This window comes from Antennarius striatus, chromosome 1, assembly GCF_040054535.1.
Source record: "Antennarius striatus isolate MH-2024 chromosome 1, ASM4005453v1, whole genome shotgun sequence".
In the NCBI taxonomy this organism is placed as follows: domain Eukaryota; kingdom Metazoa; phylum Chordata; class Actinopteri; order Lophiiformes; family Antennariidae; genus Antennarius; species Antennarius striatus.
The window spans coordinates 18,325,615-18,344,885 of NC_090776.1; the positions used below are offsets into that span (position 1 = coordinate 18,325,615).

Below are 19,271 nucleotides of genomic sequence, written 5' to 3' on the forward strand. Positions count from 1 at the left end.
AACAACACTCCACACATTTGTCAATTATTATAAGTGCATAGAATATAATATTTAGTCTAGGGTATATCAAAATTTAAAATGAAAGATACTTTAAGTCCAAGCAAAAAGGAGATGATTGTGCATGTGTGTAGTTGAAAGCTTCTTGTCGAACTAACTTGCAGTTCAGGGTTTGAACTTCGCCAGGAGAGGTCACTATAACTGAAGCTTCGAGTAATGAACCCATTTTTGAACCAGTTGGCTCAAATGATTCAGGGCTTCACAAAAGCTTCATTTGCCCATCACTACTTACGACTTCTGTGAAGCAGTCAAACTGAAATTCCACCTCACCTTCTTCCTTCTTTCTGTCCTCCTGTCCTCCTGTCCTCCTTCTACTTCCTTGTTAACCGGGAGGAGCTCTCTTCTTCCTCCTGAATTTGCACGAGACAGAGGTGGAGCAGCCAATCACAAAAAGAAGGGCGTGGCCATCATCCTGGATGACGGCCCCGCCCCCCGCCCCCCCCCCCCTCCCTCCCCGCTCTTAAACCTGCTGTCTCACTCATGCTTCCTGCTTGGGTTTCTCACATGCTCGCAGCGGAAGAGCCCCAGCTGCCCGTGAAGCAGCTCGTTCTGTTCTAAACCATTCCAGAAGGAGATCGGAGTGTCTCCTGTGGTGTGTGACGGATTGTTTGATCGAAGCAGAAATAGAGCTTAGTTTGATTTATCTTTCTTTTCTTTTTTTGGTACTGTTTCATGTTGGATACATCTCTATCCTACAGTAGGTGACAAATAGAGAGTGTGTGTGGGCGTGTGTGTGGGGTTTTTTTTTTAGTAAAAGAGGACCAGGATGATTGCGGCCCAGCTACTAGCCTATTACTTCACTGAACTCAAGGATGATCAGGTTAAAAAGGTGAGTGCCTCCTCTTTAATACCCCCCTCTTTTACCTGACATGACCCTTGAATGACTTCCAGGCCGGTGGGATGAGAGGTCAGTGGTGGAGGAGTGAGGAGCGATCACAGAGCTTGTCCACTGTCATTCTAACTCTGCTCTCAGACTCTCAGTACAGGGAACCCCAGTCCTATGTATCTATGAGGAAGTGAGGAGAACAGCATGATTGGAAATACTTCATGCCGCTCTGGCTGTGCTCATTACACAGTCAATGAATCATTTTTTAATAGTCTCAGGGATCTACAGCAGTAGTAGGCAGCAGTATTGTGTCTTTTCCATAATGAGAATGAACCAGATAATATACATGGTGACTTCCACATAGCAGGTGGTCTAGTGTCTCTTCCATCCATGCTCCGTAAGTTAAAAAACCAACTACATTCTCCACAATTCTCCAGTGTCTTTGTGGATGTTTCATTACTGGAATATTAATGTCTGTATTTTGTCACTTGACGTGATGTGGCTTCAGGTGTAAAACTCACTGAACCAGTCAGTTTTCAGCAGCACTGTTTGAGGATGGATTGTGGGTAACTTGCTTTTCCTGCCTGTAACACTCCACCGGTTCTCCTCACGCAAATGTGCCTTGAAAACCGCTATCGGTAAATATTAGTGTACATTCCGACTCATTTGTTTCCTGCCATATTGTCCCTTTACATCTACCGCAGCTTTCTCACCACAGATGAATGGATCAGTCTTTATTCATACTATTCACAACACACAAAGCTGTCATTCTCAGGTGTGCCTGGTCTGGGATCAGAGTCAGGAAAGAGAAACGGTGTTTGTTAGGAGCTTGGATCAGATGAAACCCAACACACCTCACTCCCTGCCCACTCCTGTCTTCCTCTCTCTGCCTTCCCCAAAATAGGCCAGCTTTGAATCATGTGACCAGAGGTGACGGGAGGAGAAGGCTTACGCACAGTCGTGTCCACTCACACACACACACACACACACACACACACACACACACACACACACACACACACACACACCCTGTGCCAGGTTTGAGGCTATTGTGTCTGTGGCTTTTGTATTGGCCTTAGCATCAACATCTCCAGTGGTGAAACACTCAGCTCAGTGTTTAGGCAAACACAAGTGATGGGATACAAAACTCATCATCAATAGTGTGTTTTCAGGCAAAACTGTGAATCCCTCAGTTGTGTGAGTGTGAGTGTGAGTGTGTGTGTGTGTGTGTGTGTGTGTGTGTGTACGTGTGTGTCAGTCTACTGCAGTGTCCTTGAGTAGGATGGTCTGTGTGTGGGTATAGAAAGTGAAGGTGCAGGAGCCAGCAGTGTATAGGACGGTAGTTTTCCACTTGGTTAGAGCGCACACAAAATACACACACACACATACAGCAGAGGGGTCTTTTACTACTTCCTGGAGTGTCCTCGTAGTGACGTGTACCAATCAAGAGGATTGTACACAGAGAAGGCGGTTGGGTGTGCTCATGACTGTGTTTTCTTCTGGTAACTCACACCCAGTAGGTGTGTCAGATGCATAATGAGGGGACAACGTGTCTTTAAAGACCTCAACAGAGAATGTTTCTATGCATTAGCTATTTGTTCGAGCTTTGTGAGATCAAATGATGCGCCATAATAATAAAGTGCTTAGAAATGGTTTCTAGCTGGAGAGTGCTGAGTCAGGGTTCAGCGATGCTATTTCCATCCTGCAACAGAAAATAACTTGAGTCCTCACTGAAGTTTGTTTGGGTTTTTTTTTTTTGTGCATAAAATTACTGTAAAAAAAAGAGTCTACGCCGTACTTTGTGTGCATAATGTCATTCTCAGGGGGTCATATTTTATTTAATGCCAGTGTTCCACAAATAAGAGGCAAGCTGTGTACAGCAGCGGTGGCGTCTAGTGTGAAGTTTTGTATATGAGTTGATCTGCGCTTTGTAACCAATGAAAAGGCATGCATTTATCCTCCATGAAGGTCTTCTGCTGATGTAAGGCCTTGGTGTATGTCACATTCAGAAAAACTCTGGTGTTATTTGGAGGACAGGTTTAGAGATAGCTGCATGGACTTAACCATAAAGGCCCTGTGAACTAAATGTAGCTACTGTGGATGGACTCAACGTCTGTTCAGAACCACTTCTCATTGCATGGATTCACTTGTTTAATTGTGTGACTCACAAAAATATTACAAAACAACATTTATTCTAGATGAATGTGATGAAACGTGTTTCAGACAGTTGCTCATAAAGTCAAATAATGACTAGTGTCAGGAAAATATGGAACAAGAGTCGTCGGCATAGGGTGTATCCCATCATCCGCCATGTGATTAATGGACTAATTAGCTCTGAATGAGCTGAGTCTCTCCAACTACAGTTAGGTTTCCCACAGCTATTGTTCCCTCTGGAACCTCAGCTATTCAAGGCTTCTTGAACATTTTAAAGTTCGAATGGCGTTTGGAGATGAATGACTGGATATATCGACTCATCAAAAGATTGTGAAGATCTGTATGATCTGTTTACCTGTATGTTCCATGGAGGTTTTTAAAAAATGAAAAAAGTAGGTATATAGAGTAAAAGTCATCATGTTTACATCAGTAAATAAAAAGATTTCAGTGATGTATTCAGTCAGCTGGCGGGTTTTCACCGGTCCTGTGGGAGATTACTGCCTGTCTGCTCCTCTTTCACTGGAGGGTTTTGGAGTTGGGCATAGAATGCTGTGATGGTAGTGAAGTGTATCTTGTCACCAACGGTTTCACCAGTGAAACGTACCCACACTGTCACACCTTTCCTCTGTGCCTCAGTGTGGGAACAACTCGTGTAGATGCCTTTCAAAAATGCTGCTTGCTGTAGATTGTTGAGGCTGTTGCGAAGGAAAATCTTTGTCATCCCTCCACATGAGAGCCAGTTTCATCATAGCCATAGTTTTTACAACTTTAAGTTGTTATAATCTTCTGGTTCTTGTATTTTGCTGAGTTGTAGTTGGCTTATTATTTATTACTGCAGTTGCTCAACAGGACTGTTCACTATATACCTGCACTCTCTCAACAGACAATAACTAATTATCTCACATGCATTAAGAAGGCAGTACATTTCTGACACTTATTTGAAAAGCATTGTAGGTGAAGAGCTCATAAAGCTGGTTAAAATAATTCCCTAAGAGTACAATCTGTGCTGACTTGGTGGTATGATATAGGGAGCAAATTCATATATTTTGAATTGTTTTGAGTATGTTTGTATTTATTTTTTGTATTTGAACCAATTAACAAATGCTGTTGGCAAGCTGGAGCAAATCCTCAACCACCAAAGAGTCACTGCAACTAAAATGTCTCTACAAACTAATGACTAGACAGCTATGTAAAATACAGCTCAGGATTGTGAATGGGATGTGACGTTTACTTAAACGTTGGCTACCGCGTGACAAAGACATGTCCTAATGAGCCTCCATCCCAGGGAGACTCCACATTTAGGCAGAATATAGGGAATGTACCACCTACAGTGAATGTAGCTGCTGGATCAATGCTGCTGTGAGATTCGCAGGGATGTGGTATTGTTAATAACAGTGGTTACTATTAGGTGTTTGTCACACATCCATTTGCAGTTCCACGTCTAATAATATACACATGCATCTCACCAGACAGTCTTTGGTTGTGATTGCTCAATAGTTTTAAGTTGAAACACACCTAACTGAGTGGGTTTTGATTTTTGATTTTTTTTTTTGCAATTGTGAAAGTCCATTGTGTGTGTCACAAATATAAATGCCCAACTCCTGTTTCCACCCACGATTTATACTTTTACTTTTATCATTACTCTACTATGATATCCATTTTATTTATGGTTTTTATTTTTACTTTTGAATATATACATATTATCAAACAACAAATCCAAATGTTCTTTTATGTACAATGAAGTAAATGTCTAACACTGAAGTCAAGAAAATGGCAGCTTTCTTTTCATTTCTTCTTCTACTGTAAAATCTCTGTTTCAAGTCCACACATGCCTATAATGTCATGGAACTGATTGCCAAACTGAAGAGAGTTGAAGAAATGCTGTAAACGTGTGATCTAAGAAACGGGAAGTTTCAACATTCCAAAATGATGTCTATTACAATGTGTGTAACTAATAAGTGGTAACACAGTGAATAAAAACCCTGTTTGTTCGTGCTTTTGTAAGTTTATGTGTATGTGACAAAGTGACGTGCGGTGAGGTTCATGGCTGGTGAGGCACCAACGTCATCGTGATCACGTGATCAGATTTACAAAAATATGAACCTACAGTGTAGCTTATTCACCAATTAATCAGCAACAGTATGTGGGTTATGTTAAAAGTCTCATTGCAGAATTATTTACTTAACACACAAATAAGCATATTTGATTAAAAAGTAATGTTACCTACCTGTTAATATGTCAGGTTTACTTGTAAATGAAGTCCATGCGCCGCTCCCTCTGAACAAACGCGTCAATAACTTGCTTGTAGAAATTGTCCGTATCTTCCTTCAGTTTGTAATATGTAATCCTCCATTTGAATAGGCGAGCAGGAAAAAATAATTGCTGCACTTGACTTAATGTAGATCGTAGCCTGCATTCACTTATTCTTCGGCTGAGGAGTCCCAAGACGAATCCCTGGGATCACCAGCGCCCCCCATCCATGAGGCCAGGTATTTTTGTGCCTCACCTAGTGCCTTTTCACAGCGGTTTCAGGACCGCTCAACTCAAGAAAGACGTTACACACATGCAGCTGTTGACACAAAAACACTGTACATTATATACATTAGCTAAATTACGGGAATTTAGTTTATAGAGCAAACGTGTTTGAACATTTTAATAGCAACATATAAAGGGACAGCATTACGGTCTCGCTGTATAGCTACCAGCACAGCTATCTGAGCTGTTGCGCAATCCATGGTGAGACACGGCTGGCTGGTGTCTCACCGCAGGTCTCTTCTGCGTATTTCAGCGTTAAATGTGAAAATTCAGCGATTTTGAGTAATAATAACCTAAAATTGGTGATGTTAAATGGAAAATAAGTTTATAATACACATCGCTGGATAAATATTAGCATTTATTCCATTTTCCATTTATTCCATTTTCCATAATGGCAGGTGAGGCCGTGGTGACGGACTGATCAGAAGGTAAATGAAATATATTATCAATACTTTTTGTAGTCTTAGACTTTTGATCTCTGTGACCGGCTGGAATAACCAACGATGCATGTAAATGTGTATTCACTTCGCTTGCTATTTTTATGCCTTTTTAAATTGAAATGAAAAATGATTATCGAATGTGGGGGGGGGGTCCACTGCAGGATACCCCCCCCACACACACACACACACACAAAATCATACTATCGAATATTGAGGAAAAAATGAGTGTCTAAGTGTCTAAGTCAAAGTTAAATGTCTTCTAGGCCAAGTAAACAAAAACTTCTTGCAAGTAAACATTGAGTAATATTTTGTATGACTGTATCTTCACATAGTGAATGCAAGTTTTTAGTTGTTGAATCTGTCATTTAAACCTGCATAAAGTAGGATAGAAATAAATTTAGTTCAGCTTAAACTGTTGACTTTTGTGTATTTTTGTTGGTAGAAGATTTTACCCTCAGAATGCACCAGAATGCAGGAAAACAACCCCATTTTCTAAAACATTTCACGGGGGAGGCCCCGGGGTTTCCACACCCCTCTGGGACAAGCGTTGCGCCGCCCCGCTGTCTTGGGCACAGAATGTGGCTTTTTGTGGCTTCCTAAATTCTTTTGCACTGAGCCACAGTGGCTTAGTCATACTAGCTCCTAGTTGAAGCCCAGCAGTTACTAACCAAAGGGGGAAACAATCCATTCTGTGTGTCTGGGACTTTTTTTGTGTTGAAGGTGTTGAAAAAGGTGTTGAGCATTGCTCTTGATACTGGTATTGTACTGAAGGTCAGGGTTCCTGACAACCTTATCACACACAGAGTGTGATGCAACAGGATTGTTGAACATCCTGTTCCACATCCTTTGTGTCTCGCTTCTGCAACAGTTTATACAGTTGTGAGTATTACTATGGAGTCAGTTTCATCACTGTTACACAAAACTCCTCCATGATGCATTTCACTGATAACAGATCAGCACAGAGTATCCTGTACATTCTGGTGTAGCTATGTGTCACACTGATGATGCTATGCTTTTATTTTATTATCTGTTGACTGTATATGACCAATTTACGATGTTTTGAGTTGTAGGTTATTTCGCAATAAGGCAATATAATTTCTTTTACTCTGATCCATTTATGGGTTTTTTAAGGAAGTGATGAATGAAATTTTATGGAACGGAAAATTTTGGTTTTTTTGTTCTGGACTGTGGGAAGAAGCTGGAGTACCTTGAGGGAACCCATAGATTCAAAACCACAGCATAATGCTGTGGGACAATACCACAAACCATCATGCCCTCCAATTGCATTGTAATAAATGGAATATGTATCAGTTATAGAATAAGATTAGAAATTGACAATACAATTCTTGCTAACTTTCAGATCGATAAGTACTTGTACTCCATGCGTTTCTCGGATGAGACGCTGCTGGACATCACGCAACAGTTTCGCAGGGAACTGACCAAAGGGCTGGGTCGGGACACCAACGCCACAGCTGCACTGAAGATGCTGCCGACGTTTGTGCGATCAATACCTGACGGCTCAGGTTAGTGCATTAAACGTTTAACAAAAAGCTTTCTAGTCTTAAACCCAATTTGCCCATTTTGTCACATGATCACAGGCATTCATCACATAATCATCACTCAATAAGGTCGTCCTCTTGCATAATACCAATCTACTTCCTTTCTAACTTGTTATAAGCAACATAAACTTTTGTTCTTAAGATTCTGAAAAGAAGAGCCAAAATATTTCCTGCACTACGACTTGTAAATTTCTTTTTACTGATGCTCATTAGTTTACATTCCTTTGATTCAGCAGACATGCCATGACCTTGTTTCCAATGTACAGCAAAAGATCACAATGATGACATGGAGTCTTTTATTTTTTATATAGAATCAACAACCATTTCATGAAACCAGTAGTTATTTGGTAAATAGTTTTCTCCAAAACTCTCTAGAACATCTAATTAATGAAGATTTATAGTGTGATGTGTTTGTACTGGCCCACTAAGGAGTAAGTTCTGGTTGGAAACAGACTGCATGTGCAGTTAGTTTGTAGGTACTGCCTGCTTTATCTCCTCTTATCAAAAGTCACTACACTCTCTGAGTCAGATACTAATGAGTTGTGATAAGCAAAGGCAGCTGTAAGCCGATTATGTTTCCATTCCAGACAGGAAAAAAAACTAGTACTACTGCTCCCAACTACTGTTTGGCTGTGGATTTACTATCCACTCTAATTTATCGGTTGGAATAGTGCAATTCCATCAACAGTGATTATCCATTGTGTTAGTGTTAGTTTACATAGCTCATTTGATGGACGAAATTACTGTTTAAATATATAAGTTGTAACCCCTTAAACAGTGTTTAAGGGGCTAGAATTATCACCACACAGCAAGAAGGCTTAAATGCAAAATGTGCTGCAACCCTTTGTCTCGATATCTTATTTCCTGCTTTACTGCATAGTATATGGAGGGATTGATGGATGAACTATAACTTAAAGAAAAGAAAAACCATCTGCTCTAATGCAGCTCTCCATACAATACATTTGAGTGTAGTAAACTTCCAGTTCAGAGTTAGATGATGTGCTCGCCAGTAACAGACCTTTACTGTTGTAAAGGAAATTAATGCTGAAAATGGTTATGTAAATGTAGATGTTAAAAGGTCTGACTGCAGGTTTTTCCATCTTTCCTCCGCCTCTCTTCCAACCTTTCCGATCCCTACAGAGAAGGGAGACTTCATCGCCTTGGATTTGGGAGGCAGTAACTTCAGGATCCTCCGTGTCAAAGTGAGCCACGAGAAGAAGCAGACTGTCCAGATGGAGAGTCAGATCTACGAGACGCCAGAGGACATCATTCACGGCAGTGGGACGAGAGTGTGTTCATTTTGAATTACACACCAATATAAACTCACCGTTCCATCAGCTCCAACTGAGAACTTGTCCCTCATCCCACATCTGTTCCAGCTGTTCGACCACGTTGCAGAGTGTCTCGGTGACTTCATGGAAAAACAGAACATCAAAGACAAGAAACTTCCAGTCGGTTTTACCTTCTCCTTCCCCTGCCGGCAGAGCAAACTAGACGAGGTAAAACGACATTAAGAATAGCTCTATAGATCAGATACTGATCAAATGTTTGGGTCAAAGCTAATAAGCATATTTTTTTTACAGTTTGCTGTGTAGTAGATGTGCCATAGTAAACTTTTCATCCATTGTCTTTCATTCAAATATCTCTGCAGGGCATTCTGGTAACATGGACTAAACGTTTCAAAGCCAATGGAGTGGAGGGAATGGATGTTGTCCAGCTGCTCAACAAAGCTATTAAGAAGCGAGGAGTGCGTTCTCTTTGACCTTTTTGCATCAATTTGATGTCACACTTCTGTAACTTGAAATTTAAAAAAGAGAAAAAAAGAATCCTCAGAAAATGTACTGACTTTGTTTAAGGACTACGATGCTGACATCATGGCTGTAGTGAATGATACTGTGGGAACAATGATGACCTGTGGTTTTGACGACCAGCGTTGTGAAGTCGGCATTATTATTGGTAATTCAACATTTTACAACATGTAAATAGAGATGCAATCAACCAAATTCAAGAGTGTATATGACTTTCTAGTAACCCAACCAACCAGAATCTGTTTCTGAAGGACGGAAAATGCCTGCAGTCCATTTAATGAGTAGAAACATGTTTCTCTTTGTGAAGGCACAGGCACCAATGCTTGCTACATGGAGGAGATGCATAACATCGACCTGGTGGAGGGTGATGAGGGCAGAATGTGTGTGAACACTGAGTGGGGAGCCTTCGGAGACGATGGAAGGCTAGAAGACATCCGGACCGAGTTCGACAGGGAGATAGACCGAGGCTCGATAAACCCTGGACAGCAGCTGTAGGTCAAACCCAAAATATTACCGCTTCAGTAATCTGCCTGATTAAATACTCCTTATGATGTGAGGAAGTGACAAAGTCAGATTTTAGATGTTATGGTTGTAAGTGAAAAGAGCGATCTCTGCTGTTTTGAATGAATTTGTTTTTAAAGTAAACACTCTGTTTCCAATTAGAAATTTAAATTGCAGTAGAGGTGGGATTCCATCCCTGCTATTTTTGTGACACTGTGCTCTGGCTTGTCAACTTGCATTGTTTGCTGGTGTCACAACTGCTGATGCTAGAAGACAGAAGCTGAGTGTTGGTTCTCTCTGGTGGCATCTTCAGCTATTACAGAGTTTGTTGGGAAGAAAAGTGTATACAGTATAGTAACAATTATGCAAATTTGTTTGTCTGTTTTTCCCTGCATCCCAGATTTGAGAAAATGGTCAGTGGCATGTACTTGGGGGAGCTGGTCCGTCTCATCCTGGTGAAGATGGCCAGAGACGGCATGATCTTTGAGGGGAGAATCACCCCTGAGCTGCTTACCAAGGGTAGATTTGAGACCAAACACATCTCAGCAATAGAAAAGTAGGTCTTAGTATCATTAACCATGTGAAAATCACATCATAAATTATATAAACGGCAAAATTTTGTATACTGTGTATATTTCCATTTTGTTAAATTCTTTTTCTTCTTTTTGGTTAGGAGTAAGGAGGGGTTGTCCAAGACCAGAGAGATTTTATGCAAACTTGGTTTGGAGCCCACCACTGAAGACTGCATTGCTGTCCAACATGTGTGTATAACACTGTCCACATTACACTCAAGTAATTTTATACAGTACTTTCAAACTATTGAAAACTTGTATAGAAAGTAATCATCAAGCATCAAAGTAATGTCATTCAGTTTATTTTGTGATATATATTTAGATACCTTTGATTTTTAAATGTTCTTTTTGATCATCCTGCTTTTAGGTTTGCACTGTTGTGTCTTTCCGGTCTGCTAACATGGTAGCTGCCACGCTGGCAGGCATCCTGCTGAGGCTAAAGGAAAACAAAGGAGCGACACGACTCCGGACCACCGTGGGCATCGACGGGTCTCTATACAAGATGCACCCACAGTCAGTGACAATACTATTAAATATTGAATAAAACTGTGTGCATTTGTGCTGAATGTCTCATTGAAACGTGACACCCTGATATATCTCTCCAAGATATGCCCGTCGTCTTCATAAGGCAGTCCGTCGTTTGGTCCCAGACATCGATGTGCGGTTCCTCCTATCAGAGAGCGGCAGTGGAAAAGGTGCAGCCATGGTGACGGCGGTGGCTTATCGACTCGCCGAACACTCGCGAGAAATTGCCCAAACGTTGTCCGAATTCCGACTGACGACCGAACAACTGCTGGAGGTGAGGCCAGCGAGAGGCTGTGCTGTGTTGTAGTGGTTGGTTTGTCTAGGGTGCGTGTTCATGCATGTTTCTTAGAATATTCATCTTACATGATATACATTCCTTCAGGTTAAAAAGAGAATGAGAGAAGAGATGCAAAATGGCCTTTCAAAGACCACTCAAGACTCTGCTACTGTCAAAATGTTGCCCACTTTTGTAAAAAGCACACCTGATGGCACAGGTAACACACACACACACACACACACACACACACACACACATACACACACGGTGCTGAAGCTCATCCTTTTGTTTCTGCTTAAAATCTGAACAAGTACATTTTCCCCAAAAAGCTTTTCATGATGCAACATGTGAGATTTTTAATAGATGCCACACTAGTAAATTTTTAGATGATCAGACATGTAAACCTGGCCTAGAACTAAACTGGCCAACACAGAGTAGCAAATTGCAATTACATATTTAACATGTAAGTAAAATGAAAAAAAAAAGACTGTTTTTTCCGAAATGTAGACAAGGATTTATTTTCCACTTTGACCTCCTCAGCTGTTCTTATGGAACAAATCTTAAAATGCATCTCAGATGTGTTTGAAGATTTACGTGTCCCTCTCTGTTTGCCATCCTGCTTTGTTATTCAGAGAATGGCGACTTCTTAGCTTTAGATTTAGGAGGAACCAACTTTAGAGTTCTGCTGGTCAAGATTCGCTCTGGCAAGAAGAGAACAGTGGAGATGCACAACAAGATCTACGCTATTCCTCTGGAGGTGATGCAGGGCACAGGAGAGGAGGTGAGAGCCAGCCCATCCATCTGGGTTAATGAGGCCAAAGCGATGCAGATGATGGATTCAGACTTTATGTCCTTCTTCTCTTCCAGTTGTTTGATCACATTGTGCAGTGTATTAGCGACTTCCTGGATTACATGGGGATGAAGAACACTCGTCTTCCTCTGGGTTTCACCTTCTCATTCCCCTGCAGACAGACCAGCCTAGATGCTGTGAGTGTACAACCATCCATTCTTGTCTGATGTCTTACACTGTCGCTTACTTTCCTGAGAGGTTGAAGTCATGGGAACCAGCAAACGCGGTCCAACTGGGTCCGTTTTTATCTTCACAGCAAGAGAGAACTCTGATATGCTTGCATCCTTTTAAATACAATCCTATTGTGTGAATGTGTGCAGGGCATCCTTGTGACATGGACTAAAGGCTTCAAGGCAACAGATTGTGAAGGAGAAAACATTGTGGGACTTTTGAGGGAGGCCATAAAGAGGAGAGAGGTAGAATATGAGGAACAGCGTCACTCAGTAATATGGCAGGCTGTGCCACGCTGTAGACTGTAATGACATGTTTTTACACATATATTTATTATGTTTCTTCCTTAAGGAATTTGACCTGGATGTAGTAGCCATAGTGAACGATACAGTGGGAACCATGATGACCTGTGCCTATGAGGAATCCACCTGTGAGATTGGACTCATTGCTGGTTAGTTTGCCTTTCAATGACTTGTTGATTCCTATTGTATTCAGATTCCTCTACCCTACAGTGTTCATGCAATATGTTCAAATCTAGGAACCGGCAGTAACGCATGTTACATGGAGGAAATGAGGAATATTGAACTGATAGAGGGGGATGTTGGACAGATGTGCATTAACATGGAGTGGGGGGCTTTTGGAGACAACGGATGCCTTGACGACATCAGAACGGAGTATGACCGCATCGTTGACGACTTCTCCCTCAATCCAGGCAAACAAAGGTTATTAATCTAATTGTGTATGAAGCCTTAACATTTGGATTCCTATTTATTCATTCATTTATTTTAGTGCTGTCAGGCGGTTAAAAAAATTAATCTAATTAATTAAAGGATTTGTAATTAATTAATCTAATTAATCACATTTTAATCTCATACCTGCTAAAGGCCCCCAAATAAAGAATTTGAATTCTAGGACATTAAAATTGTAGTGCATGACTAATCAATAGAATGCACCAAGAAGAGAAGATTTGAAATCCACATTTTTATTGGTTAAGTGTGCTTAAAAATGAAATTCAAAAGAAAAAAGGTCAAGCACATCAGCAAACCAGTTAGGCCTGGTGCATTTCTCAAAAATACAATACAAATACAGTTAAATAAAATAAATTCAGGAATAAAATAAGGCTGAATCTCAAATAGGCACATAAGCAGACTCTCTATCAAAATGAATACTAAAGCTGACTCAATACAGCAATTCAAAATGAATAGTATAACATGCCTCTAATAAGGCAACTAAATAGCAGGATGTCAACAGGCTTTTCCTTTAAAAGGGTAAGTTAACGTTCAACTCTGTTCTGGACACTCAAAGACGCCTTACATCGGATCCATTATTCATTCACTCCTCATTCATACTTGGTGATGGTAAACTACGTGTGTAGCCACAGCTGCCCTGGGGCGGACTGACGGAGGCGTCTACAGCTCAGAATCACTGCGTTTTTGTTGACAGTCCCGTCTTTGTTCTTTTTAGAAATAAACATTCCGCCCAAAGGTCCGAGTGGTCTTGCCTCGCTCTCCTGTGTCGCGTCCATCTCTGTTGTTAGTCACTCTGCTTTTGACTAGTGGCGCAGGTAGGAAGTGACGTCACTGCAGCCTACAGGTCACTCAATGGGACAAATTTAAAATGCTTGCGCATTGACGTGCCACTCACGATTAATTGCGTTAACTTTTATAGCGCATTAATTTGCAGCGTAATTAATTAATCTAAAACGCGTTAAGGTGACGGCCCTAATTTATTTCTTTATTTGTGTATTTATTTACATTTTTGTACGTGTTATTACAACAGACTTCACACCTTCATCAAATTTGCAACGCCAACAACATCTGAAAAAGAAAAGAGCTGACGGGTAGAAGACATTTAGCTTGTGATTTTCCCGCCCCAGAAACAACAAAGACCTCTCTCTTCACAATATGTTAGCAACCAATTTATGCATTAAAGTTAGCATTCAGTTTATTGTGGCGCATTGTTGTTTTAACCAGCTCTTTAGCTTCATTGTAGATTAGCAGGGCTCTTGATTTGATGTGACAGTGTGTTGTGTAGCTCCACAGCCACACAGTCTCTCAGATAGTATCACCAGTCCTTCATTCCCCCATCAATGTAGTCACAATATCTTAGATCCACTGAACTGTTATTCCAAATATCCTCTGTCGTCTCAGACGTGACCCTGAGCTGCTCACAGTGACATTTTACTTAGGAACAGCAAGTTTTGTTAGTATTATAGATGATCAAGACAAGAATGTTCTTGCTGTCTCTGTACACAATGTTATGATTGTAATAAATAATTACAATCTGAAAAATTAACCAACATTTCCATCAGTTCTGTAACTTTGCAATGTCAAGTCTTTTTATGCTTTTTTAAAAAAGACAGACAGGGTTCTTAGACTCTCAACTTCTCTGTCCAAATTGTTCCAAAGTTCGACACCAGTAAAAGAGAAATAAAATGTTTTTCATGTAGTTCTTGATTTCTTACAAATGCTGTGTTTCCTCTCTGCTGGTAGTTGGACTCACTATTCTGGAGTCGTGCTAGTATATTTTGTGGTAAACAGTTGTTGGGTGCTTTGTACTTGAGTTGAACAGTCCTGTAACTTATGAGGTCACATGAATAATTGATTTGTGTGAGTTCTCTAATGAGCATTGTGAAGAATTATTATGGCTCTTTCTTGGAGTGAGAATAGAGGCTTTAATCCCCTTTTATATGCGTTTCCCCACACCTCAGCGTAGTAGTTCATATGGGGCAGGACTAATGCACACTAAATTATATAAAGCACCTTCTGAATTAATTGGTTCTGAGTTTTCCGCAGTATGGAAACACTTCTGTCTAGTTTAATTTGCGATTGCCTTACATGAGGTTTCCAGGTTAGCATCTCATGAATGATCACCCCTAGATTTTTGTATTCAGTAGCCCGTTCTATATTTACCTCGTTCGCAGCTTTGTTTCCTGCTTCTTTTCCCAAATAACAGGTATTTGGTTTTACTCAGATTCAGCAATTCTTTATGTTGAATCATAATTAAAGCTCATCAACTGTCTGGGCTCATTGATGTATATCATCTCCTGTGCATAAAATAGTATTGTCATCAGCAAAAATATCATTTTTAGGCCATTTCAAACCTTACATATGTCCCAATTTGATATATTGTGAGCTCTTCACCCACTCCACTACTGCACCCCTAATTCCAAATTGATTAAATTTCTCAATTAGAATTAAGAAATATATAAAGAACTGTCAGTTTGCCTGGATGCGGGCTTATAAATGTGTTTTGTGCTTGCATTCACTGTGTACAGATACGAGAAAATGTGCAGCGGGATGTATCTTGGTGAAATTGTGCGAAACATCCTGATTGACATGACCAAGAGAGGATTCCTGTTCAGAGGGCAAATTTCAGAAACACTCAAGACCAGAGGCATCTTTGAAACAAAATTCCTCTCACAGATAGAGAGGTAAGAAAGAAAAACATGTTTGTGTTTTGCGTGATGAGGTGAAAAGTGTCATGGGTTTTTGTCTGTCATCTTGCTGAGTTCTGGAAGTGGCAACACCAGCAAAACTAGTTTTAACCCTGCATTGCATTATCTTTGCTTCTTTCACTCTCAGGCTATTGATGTCTTCTAAAATCCAACAGGCGTTTTAGACTACTGTAGTTAATTTCCCCACTGCTGATGACTCATTCTTTTTCCAGTGACAGATTGGCTTTGCTACAGGTGAGATCCATCCTGCAACATTTGGGACTTGACAGCACCTGTGATGACAGCATCATAGTGAAAGAAGTAAGACTGACAGTCATTATAGTGCATCAGAAAGCATTATTGTCTTTTGAAGAAGGTTTAATTTTCACCGATATCGGCTGTTTTATTGACTGTTACCATGATAAGTTGATGGATTTTAATTAAACCTGATGGATTGATTATCAATTAGATTTTGATGTTGGGTTTAATTACATTTATTGACCTTCTAGTAGTCACGCATGATTTCTAAATCTTAATTCCAGTAAATACACTCGGTTGAGTCCAGTTCAATCTGATCTAAGATTCTTGCAATACCTCCTGCTTTAATAAAAGAAAGTTCAGTTGTTGATATTGTTTCAGAAAGTCAAGTTTGTAACCTTTCAAAAAACAGTGTTTCAATTGTTTGTCTGCTCCATTTTAATCAGGGAAGTGTGTCTAGCAGAAAGGCCGTTCTATATTTCCGTTACACTTGCCTTGTGACAGAGGCAGGCATATGTGACTAGACAAAAAGTTAAGCTTAGCTTATTTCATCATATCTGTGGAATGATATGATCTTTTCTTGCCTGGTAAACTTAACAATCTATTAAGTGTTGCAATGATGATAATATTTTTCTATTGCTACACAGGTATGTGGAGCCGTATCGCGCCGTGCAGCTGAGCTGTGTGGGGCGGGAATGGCAGCCGTGGTGGATAAGATCAGAGAGAACCGAAGACTGGACCATCTGAATATCGCTGTAGGGGTAGACGGGACGCTTTACAAACTACATCCACAGTGAGCTGAACACGTCACAACACTACAACACAATTTACTGTCCACCGTGTAATGTATGAACAAAGATAAAATCCAACGTAGGATGACCAGCCTATGCAGTCTGTCTTATCAAGTATCAACTACTGACACACAGTCAGCCTTAACGTGTTGTATATACCGATGACGTTACATTACAGCTGAAGAACTGAATATCCATGTTCACCTTTTGTTAAAATGTGTCATGATATTTCCCATTCATCTCATCATAAAGATGATCTTGCGATAGATGAAACGCCTCACATTAATGTTGAGCCTCCAACAAGCAAAATCGCCACATCTTTTCACAATGTTCACGCGCTACATGCATGGACATTCATTCAAACAATACTGCTTGAGGTTAGATAGTTAGATTCCACCTCCCTTCTTGTATCACACTGTGCACATATCATCTTACCATGACTATATCACTTGAGGTCATTTATCCTAGCTTGGTTTCCCAGTGTTCACTCCTCTGTACTCTCTTCTCTCTAGTTTCTCCAAGATCATGCACCAGACGGTGAAGGATCTGGCACCTCAGTGTAACGTTAAGTTCTTGCTGTCAGAGGACGGCAGCGGGAAAGGAGCAGCACTCATCTCAGCGGTGGGCTGTCGGATGAGACAGGAGCTCAACAATAAATAGGAGCCATGTGTTCGGCCTCACTCTTACGGCCCCATTCTACCAAGTCTCACATCTGTTCTCACCCCTTGTCTCCTTTCCCCCCCGAGTCAAATATAAATGAATATTACAGTACTCCACTGACTGACAGAGGGAGGATGTAGCTTTCTCTGCTGTCACGTAACAGTCACAAATGATGTAGTAGTTTTACTAAATTACCGATGAAGCGATATTTAGACTTGTAAGGGTTTTGTTTGTTTGTTTGTTTTTATTTCTGAGCTTGAGATTAATATAAACGATGAAAAGATCTGTAAAAATATACTGATTCCACATTCTCTCATGAACTGCTCTCCATCCCCATCTAGAGGATTCTTTTTCAACTGCTGTTACTATGAACAGATGTTCAACAGTTGCCAGGTGGTTTTCTAAAAGCACTGCAGAAAAAATGATTAACTTTTACAGAAGTGGGATAAAACGGTGTTTTAGACCAAAGTCTCTCTGCTGTTGGACCAAAGATATTATGAGGTGTTATTTAAATGTGGAATGAGATGAAAGGGAATATTTTTTTGCTTTAAAATTTTAAATATCTTACCCACATATAGTACAATGTACAAGCAGTATCATAAATGCATTGTTACTGTTTATTCTATTTTTATATTGAAAGATTCTTCTGCAATAAGGACGTACAAAGGAGGTCATCACATCGGCAGACAATTTTACTGTAAGATACTAATGAGATGATACAAGAGAGATTTATATTGTTTAGGACCTGTAGGGAAAGCCATGTCATTTGCTTGCTAAATGTGCACACATGGTCTAATTTATGACCATAAACTTATTCTATAATCTCTAATATTTGTTCAGGGAGTACTTGTATTTAATTTCTGTACAGAAATCCAGGTGATGGGACTGATTACAGCTGTTAATGACTTATTTTTGTCTAAGAATACGTCTGGCCTCACAGTGAGACTGTGGTTTATCAGCAACCAACATGAAACTGGAACGTGGTGCTAACGTGAATGCCAGTGATGTAAAAGGAGAATTGATAACTGGAACTTAATGGAAATACAGCTAATCCTTATACTCACTCTTGGTACTTGACTCCTAGAGGCACAAAATATTTAATGTGAACTACTTCATTGTTTATGTAAGTAGCAAAGGTCATATTTATTTTTCTCTAACATAATTGCTTTCAGTTAGCGTCATCAAAATTTTAGTGACTTGGTTCATTGGCTTTTTTTGTTTGACATTTAATTATAGAGACCAATACTTGTTTAGTTTTGTATTTCCTGTACTCCTTTCAGCTTTTCCTCTTCAGGAGTCACCACAGTGAATCAATTGCCTCCATCTAACCCTGTCTTCTTCATCCTCTTCTCTCACACCAACTACCTTCATGTCCTCTTTCACTACATCCATAAACCTCCTCTTTGGTCTTCCTCTAGGCCTCCTGCCTGGCAGTTCAAAACTCAGCATCCTTCTACCAATATATTCACTATCTCTCCTCTGGACATGTCCAAACCATCTCAGTCTGGTCTCTCTGACTTTATCTCTCTTGCGGCTACATTTTTGTGTTTCCTCTATTATTTTTCTGTTAAAAGACAAACATGTTTAAAATCTGGATAAGTTGAAAGTTTTGTTTCCAGGGTCAGATATTTATGATGCTACAATTCATCTACTGCCATTTTTGTCAACCACATGCTGGTTTGTAGGAACGCATAAGCACAAGTTCAACGACGGAATAAGAAGGTTTTCAGGTGGTTGCCAGTGAGAAAGCCAGCCCTACGTCAGATATCTTATCTTGGGTTGTGTTCACAAACCCTGACTGAATCTGATCAACTCTAGATAAATAAAGGTAAATAATGACAAACCTGTGTA

At 40.2% G+C, this 19,271-nt stretch overlaps 1 protein-coding gene across 1 annotated transcript; it reads left to right on the forward strand.

Moving 5' to 3' along the window:
- Positions 1 to 558: 558 nt before the first annotated feature.
- On the forward strand, positions 559 to 19,271 carry LOC137593109 (hexokinase-1-like). The gene is made up of 21 exons (XM_068311732.1): positions 559 to 886; positions 7,373 to 7,535; positions 8,712 to 8,860; positions 8,951 to 9,070; positions 9,223 to 9,318; positions 9,428 to 9,527; positions 9,687 to 9,870; positions 10,281 to 10,436; positions 10,554 to 10,641; positions 10,820 to 10,965; positions 11,059 to 11,251; positions 11,360 to 11,471; positions 11,887 to 12,035; positions 12,122 to 12,241; positions 12,425 to 12,520; positions 12,627 to 12,726; positions 12,814 to 12,997; positions 15,553 to 15,708; positions 15,945 to 16,032; positions 16,617 to 16,762; positions 17,273 to 19,271. The coding sequence occupies exons 1-21, from the start codon at positions 824 to 826 to the stop codon at positions 17,418 to 17,420; spliced, it is 2,757 nt and encodes a 918-aa protein (XP_068167833.1). The 5' UTR covers positions 559 to 823; the 3' UTR covers positions 17,421 to 19,271.